Source organism: Dermacentor silvarum, chromosome 1, assembly GCF_013339745.2.
Source record: "Dermacentor silvarum isolate Dsil-2018 chromosome 1, BIME_Dsil_1.4, whole genome shotgun sequence".
NCBI classification, from domain to species: Eukaryota; Metazoa; Arthropoda; class Arachnida; order Ixodida; family Ixodidae; genus Dermacentor; species Dermacentor silvarum.
In genome coordinates this window covers 395,684,878-395,692,564 of record NC_051154.1, presented here as the reverse complement: position 1 = coordinate 395,692,564, position 7,687 = coordinate 395,684,878, and the positions used below count along the sequence as shown (strand labels likewise).

The window sequence follows — 7,687 nt, the reverse complement described above, 5'->3', positions numbered from 1 at the left end:
ATACAGCATAACTACATGGTAAAAAAAGCTGTAAAAATCACAAACCTGGCTGGCAGGCAGGACCGCAGGTGCTGATGCAGCCCCAGACATAGCCTCTGTCAGCTGGTGCGTAGACTTCTCCAGACGCCTTGCCATTTTGTCAAGGTCTGCGAGAAAAAAAGAGAGAGGAGTGCATCAAGTTATATTGTCAACATTGGTGGCAGCAGTTAGAGTTGCCCTGAATTTACTGCAAAGGTACATAATGCAAAAGATACTGTTCATTCTACATACCAAGTAATTGTTTTGCGTTCGCATATTTTTCTTTGAGCCGGCTGGCTTTCGACGAGGCTCTGTCAAGCTTTGTTGTCAGCTCGTGAACTTTGGCACGTGAAATGTCCAGTTCTTCTTTCAGAGATTCCACCTCTTCTCCAAGCCCACAGCTGCATTTACGCTGTTGAGAAATATGTGGCAGAAAACGAGTGTTAATGAATTCAACCCCAATGAAGTAAATATTCTGCAGTCATATTTACAATCCTGCACCACACCATGCACCTGTGTATAGAAAAACAGCATATGTGGTCCACGCTTCGCAGATGAAATATTACAAAGGCAAGCATTGGAAAAAAATGAAGTATCTGAGAGTGGCAATAAGCGTAAGCTCAAGGTTGTCAACAGAGAAGAAGTCCCTTAGAGTCCTGTAAATGTACAGAGGGGTCCACTGTTAAAGGGAACACCGGAGCGTGTGATGTCTGCTTGGCGCCACCGCCGGCCAGCGGCTGCAACGAGCATCGCTCAGGCGCAGTGAGTGCTGTGGGCGGTGCTCTTTTGTCATCTGCTACTGCACTTCGGATCGTCGCGAAGCAAGCAGCTCGCGTTATTCGTATATGAAAGCAGACTTTTTTTCTAGCTGGAAGGAAAGTGACTGGATAGATTTATAATTAGATAAATTCCCTAAACATCAGCAGCAATGACGCTGCCGTCTTTTGTTCGCCTTCTCTTTTCAGAAAAATTTGTCCGCTTCAAAAAAATGCTTGCTGTGCACGTCTATTCCCATGACTCAATGATAGCTCAAGAGTGATGAATCTTTACAATTTAATATGCTCTTTAAATGCGCTTGTGGATTCCTTGTTCAGTCAACGCACTGTAGCAACTCGAATATGCATTAGTACAAATGAGATGGGCACTACACACAAAGTATTATCTAATATAGCTGTGCCACAAAGAAACTTTCTTTCAGCTTTGCAACGGCTGGCTATCAGAGTGTGACCATGCAGTTACCGGCCAACATTCCAAAGGTGTGACCGACTTGCTTCGCTACTATCCGAAACGTGGCAACAGACAGTAGCAGACGACGAAATAGCACCGCCCACACCGCTCACTGCTCCCGCGCGAAGCTAGCTGCGTCTACGCGAAACTTGTTGCAGCTGCCAGCCAGCGGTGGCACAGAGCAGACGCCATGCACTCTTGTGTTCCCTTTAACAGTGGACCGCTCTACATTGAATGAGCTTGATATGTAAATTATAACATGCCAGACAATTTAATTATGCCACCCCACTTCACTGCACCTCCCTTCAGCAATGATTGCCATGGTAAAGCCATGTTTCTCACGACTTTTGTTTCACATTTGTTACAACCCTATATTGCCCTTCTGTAGACATGCCGAGACACAGGTTCCTTTTTAAGACTATAGAATGACCGTAAACTTATTTAAAAGGTGTTAGCAGCATTTTCATAGGTCTCCCTATAGTCACCGACAGTAAAAAACAATGAAAAGGTAGGTGTCAGAAATAATTAGTCTTGGTGCTGAAGCAGCCATGCCACCTGGTAGCAGCAGCTGCCTAGTTTTTTTTATGCAGTAAGTTGCTACAGAATTACCTTCTGCCCAGCGAGGCAGCTCTGAGGGACTTGGCCAGCTACAAGCCTGGTCCTCCTCCTTTCCATGGCAACCTGTGACCCTGGAACATTATAGAACACCAAAATCAATTTCATTCAAGTGGTGTGAAAAACCATCTGGCTTGTCTCTGTTGCACACTAAGCAAAAAACAAAAGTGTTAAGCACTGCAAATTGACTGATGGAATATATGCTCTTGTACTAATATCACTGCCTGCAACTTGATCATAGAGAAAGCTATCAAACGTAATGGGACAAGGAGTAAGGCATTACGTGCAAGTGTTTGATCAAATAGCTCAAGCAAAAGTTCTGCACAAACAGTTTATTTCATGTGGTGCAAGGATATGTCAAACAGATGTAAATAAAACTAGACAGGACCATGTCATATTCTTTCCAAATTGTCGTTCACCCTGTGGTTCAGAGTGAACACAACGCAGCTGTGAAATAACTGCACAAGAATGCTTCTGTTTAATGGTCAGTGTTAACTAGCAGGTCTCAGTGCAGGGTGTGGAAATTTCATGTACAAAAATTCTCTGGAACGGCAGTTGTAACTGAGAAAAAATGAAAGTCATTACAAGTAATTCATTATGTACAGCCTCCCGCATTTTTATATATATCGCGCAAGCGGCCATCACGCGTCGTTTTAGCGCCTTTAAGCGGCGATAATCAGCGAGACCGGCAGTACTCTCATGTGCACTTAGCACACTCCTGTGCAAAAGTCGTCTAATGTGATGTTCCCTTCAGGACGACGTGCGACCATATTATAGCGTTCTCGCGTGAAATAGCTAAAAATGAGGGAGGCTGTACACGTGCTTGTAAGTTTTCACACCGCATCTCCCCAAGAGCATGAAAATTGCAAACAGAGGACGGAACAAAGTAAATTTAGCATAAGCTGGGCATTCCAGTGACAAAACATATTCCTCGCTTTTTCGCAATCTTGGATAGCTACGCACGCACGCAGACAGCCTGAGACAACACGGGTGCACGTGTTTCAGTGTCGACGTTTCTGCCTACGCGCAACTTGCCGTAAGCTCGGTACACATCTGCTCGCGCAACGATCTAACCCTATCGCATATTAAAACTGGTCAGTGCAGCGAAAATTTAATCAAAGGGCGGTCACGCTGAACTATTTTTTGCTACACGAGGCCTAAATATAACCGGTGCCCCCTGATTCTACTTTCGTTGAGTGTTCTTAAATATTTCTCGCAGCAAGTACACAGATAACTCTGTAAGAATAATACTTACATATGGAAAGCTTGCTGTACTAATCATCGGCTGAGGATACACATGGCGCACTAACACACAGACCAGTACTAAACAATCATGAGAGGATGCGAAAGACCCACGAAATAAGGCTTAGTTTTCAACCGCTGTATTTTTTTTCGCAGTATTTTTAAAATATTGTCTCTAGGTCAAATGAAATCGCAACACAAGAAACGTGATGAAATACCTCTGCATGCGGAATGTGGGGCGCTATTTCTTCACCGCCTGCGCCTTAAGCATTCTTTATAACGTCCATTTCGTAAGCTCAACAGTACCTGGCACTCTCATGCGACCAAAAACAAACCGTCGTAATTTACCATATGCGGTGAAATAATTCATGTTCTTAAAACAGCTGCCTGTTTCTCGCTTATAAGCTATTCGACAACGCTCCACGACGAGCGATTGCGAACGGCAGCAATGACAACTGCTCAAAGTTAAGATAAAAGTCTCCCTTACTAGTGCAACCCAAACTTATCTCCACCTAGAACATACTGTGGCCGCAAGCAACCAAGAAAGACTACTCACCCATTGCCAAAATATATGCCGGCGCATACTCGTTGTCCTCCCACAGGACATCCACTTGTTGGTTGGTCAAAGCCTTGATGCTTCTTGGGTCATCAAGGAGCTGGCAAATCACATCCTGCGATTTTATATTTCGCAAGGGATACACATCCCATTTGTTTTCCGTGGTCCATTTCACGAGCACGTGGTCCCCCATGGTTTATAAAAAACTTTGCAGCGCACGCAACAAAGACGAATGCTAAGAGCACGTTTAAGTAACGTGCGCGACATTTTGTTGAGATGATTGCGATAGCGATGGTATCGCTGTTTTTTTCCTCGCAAATCATTTTTTAATTTGTAAACTATCTGCATATATATATGTATATACGTCAAACACTTCATTTATTATCAAATATTGCTAATATATGCTATGTAAATTTCGGCGTAGCTCCTTTTGGTGTAAACTGTTTTGGAATACCATGTGAAAGGCTGTGCTAGCCGCCGTAGTGCGGCAAACGGCACACATGGCGCACGCGATAACAAAGCATTCTGTGGCGGCGCTGCAATCGCAAAGGATTAATGCGCACCGACAGGGTCTTATAACCGCTTCATCGAAGCTCCTCCGGGCGCTTAATTGTATTTGTGATTGCTGCAATAAAATGATACTTGTTTCAACGTTCTATATCATGCGAGAAAGTATCTTATTTCATTTTCCCTCTGTGATCGTTCATCTCGCTTTACAGTGCGCTGCATGTGGGATAATTGTTCATTTGTGTGGAGTATCTGCGCATCTTCACGCATTACTCAAATCGTTGCACCTATTTCAACTCGGTACCATCAGAGTTTTCTGTGGTTTACCCTGCACAGGCACTTGAATAAATATTTTTGCTCACTTTCCCGGTAAATCACGCCTTGCATCGACCTAGCGCGCAGTCATTGACTTGGTCGTCATTGCCTTGCGAGCCCACGTGCGTACGAACATATGTTAGCTACCTTCGAATTTCGAGGCCATGATATGCGTGAAAACGCCGAGAAAATTTTGTGACACTTGTGCTTGGTTGTTTGATAGGGATCGAAATACCGTAATACATTCCACGTGCGTCAATGTCCCTGTTGAGGGTGTGGATATTGACTACGCATGCATGCCTATACGCGGCGTATATATATATATATATATATATATATATATATATATATATGCAAATGGTCGGATCAACATGGTTGCAAGCATGAAACTATGTCGTTGATTTTGATAACAAGTGCATAATGTAAAAGACGGTATAACTGTAGTTGAATAAAAGATATCAGTAAAAATTAGATATCTGCCAGCATCAGAACATCCTAGCATCATATCTGCTTGCCTATAAAATAGGAATAATAGGCACATGACTGATGACCGCATGGCCCTGGTGCCATATAAATCTGACAATGCGTGCGAAATTACATCCTGATATATAGAAAATACGCGATAATTAGGCGCTTTTCATTGCACTAATTTTATCACATACCGGCCGGGTCATAAATTTAAAACGACTCGTGATAGACATTACATAATATGTCTAGTAAAAATCAGTCTATTGACTTTTGAACAGTATGAGTCAAGCGCGATCCGTCGTTTCGGACTGGCAAGCCGGCCATATCCCAGGAGTTCATAACCGGTTTCAGGGTGTGCTACTAATTAATTCCGTGTATAATTAGGTTCCGCCTACTTTTACCGAGATATGTAGGTCGCAATGTTGATTTTGGCGGGAGCTTTTTACGCAGTAGCGATAAGTAGCGTCAACATTCTGCATTTGCGCAACCGTTTATGAATTCGCGCCTCGATCGTCTTGAATGAGAATATACAAGTGATTATTTCGCCTAAAAGCTCAAGGTAATAGTCTTATTTACATTATAGTCGTCTAATTACCACCTCGGGTTATTTAATATGCATACTTCTGGGGTAAAAGTAATCCCTAGGTAATCGTTTATTTATCGCATAATCTCTTCACTATCCTGAAGAGAGCTATTTATAATTCATTAGCTTGGGAGTTACTGCATCTAAACACATAAGCACGGAGACATCTTGTTTCTCTGCTCCTACTGCTTATTAATAGCAAAGGTTTGTGTCATTGAAAGAAAAGGTTAAAGACGGCTTATATATAGTGACTGTAGGAAGCAAGTTTGTATTCGTTTGTATTCGCGTTGTCAAATAAACTGAAATTGTTGAAAATTGCAAAATTAAGGAAAAATCAGAATTAAGAAAAAGGCTATCAGGTTTACAACTCTAACTCAGCAATGAAAACGACATCAAAATTCCGTAAACGCGCCTAATAAGACATCTTAACGGACAAATTTCGTGTCTTATAGATAGCTATGAAATATAGCACTAATTTAATTGTGTGTAGAAATGATGCAGTGCACGCCTACACATTGTCGCACTTTCCTGCTAGCTGTATATTTATATGTCAACTTTATCCGCTTTAGATGCTCTAGCAGATGCCGTACACAGAATACTAGCTGGTGGCCGCAGTTAGAGATATGTGTGAACTTCGAAATTTGATTTTTTTCGAAACTTACTTGTATCGGAATTTTGGTAAAAGAAGTTTCGGGTACTTAATAAAATTATGCTTGCTCGAGTTGCTAGAATTTAGCTTTCTCTTAGATGCAACACATTTCATTAAAATCGGTCATCACAAGAAATTGGGCAGGGCAGGAGCAGTTTCTGGATCCGCCAGTGTCCCGGAGTTGCTCATTCGGGCTTTCTTCATGCGCTAGTTTTATATGAGCTGAAATGGAGAGTTATAGTTTCCGTAATGAAGTTCAAGTGTCTGCGAGCATGATTACAGTACAGATAGTAACAATACACTGATCAGTGCATGTGCTGTATCTGTGCCGCTATTGGTGTGAGGAAATTACGCTTAAGTAGTGTGCTATTAAAGCTGAAGTGAGTAAAAAGCGCAGTAAAGGTTACGAGGGATATGAATACTTGTTTAGGTATCGTGCAAAGAAATAACCGTCCCACGAAACAGGAATACGTACACTCGCTAGCAGACGATGCTCTTGACAATATGAAGGAAGACATCTCGCAGTATACCCCAAGTCTCAGACATATGCATGGGGCGGACTAATGTCAATCCTAATCTAAGCTTGCAATGAAGAACCGATTTAATATTAAATATGCGCGAAGAGTCTCAGCGCACACACCAAACACACGCTGATCGAGCGGCGGTGAGCGCCCTGTACGCAGCATGTGCTTTTCGTATAGATGCGTACGTCTAGTTCGCTCGCAGCGCCCTCGACAAGTTTTTTTTACGCGGCGCCTCATGTGGAGGGAGAACAGACTCGCTCCATTACTATACTTCGCAAAATTCTGTGTTTTGTTCTGCACGTATTTGAGACGGTGCTGTCAGTTTGTTGTCTCCGACTGCCTGGTATGCAAAGTGTTCACCATGCCTCTTCGCAAGCGCTATAATGAGCACCTGCGTGACATTAATGTCGACGTACCCACCCGCACAAAGTACCGGTTGAAGCACAGCTCGCATCGTTCCGACGGGGTGGAGCCGCTGGCCAGCGCTTTGTCGCCGGAGCTGGACTCGTCTGTTGAACGTGCGGACACGTGCTCTCAAGACGAACCGAGGCAACAATCGGACGATGAAAACATTGGCGCATCTTCCTTCAGCAGTGCCTCGGATGACGGTATTGCTATAGCTGACGATGTCCATTTCAATGTCATCTGTGAGCACCTCCGACTCGAGTGACGGTGACGACGACGACGACGGAAATGGAGTTTTTCCCACTTCCCATGGGGCTACAACGGTAAGTACTGGATACACCAAACAGTTTTGCCTCCTATGTCTGGTATCCTCTGTATCACTTTGCGGTAAAAAGTGTACTGCTACGGGAGGGGGATTTTGAACTTGGTATAATCAGTGTTTATCAATGAGTCAGTGTTTATTTCACGAGTAGCAAAAAAATAGCGATAAATTTACAAGAGGAGGTTCCAGAACACAAGCGTAGGAGCATATAGGTGAAATCGTCGACATTTTTGCAGCTGGTAGGCCTGCTAATGTT

At 43.2% G+C, this 7,687-nt stretch overlaps 1 protein-coding gene across 1 annotated transcript; it reads right to left on the bottom strand.

Moving 5' to 3' along the window:
- Window positions 1-240: 240 nt before the first annotated feature.
- LOC125942487 (uncharacterized) lies at window positions 241-3,859 on the bottom strand. Its single transcript, XM_049660681.1, has 3 exons — window positions 3,659-3,859; window positions 1,855-1,934; window positions 241-430 (listed from the first exon to the last, which is right to left on the bottom strand). Exons 1-3 carry the CDS (start codon window positions 3,849-3,851, stop codon window positions 263-265), a joined length of 441 nt encoding a protein of 146 aa, XP_049516638.1. The 5' UTR covers window positions 3,852-3,859; the 3' UTR covers window positions 241-262.
- Between the last annotated feature and the right edge of the window lie 3,828 nt (window positions 3,860-7,687).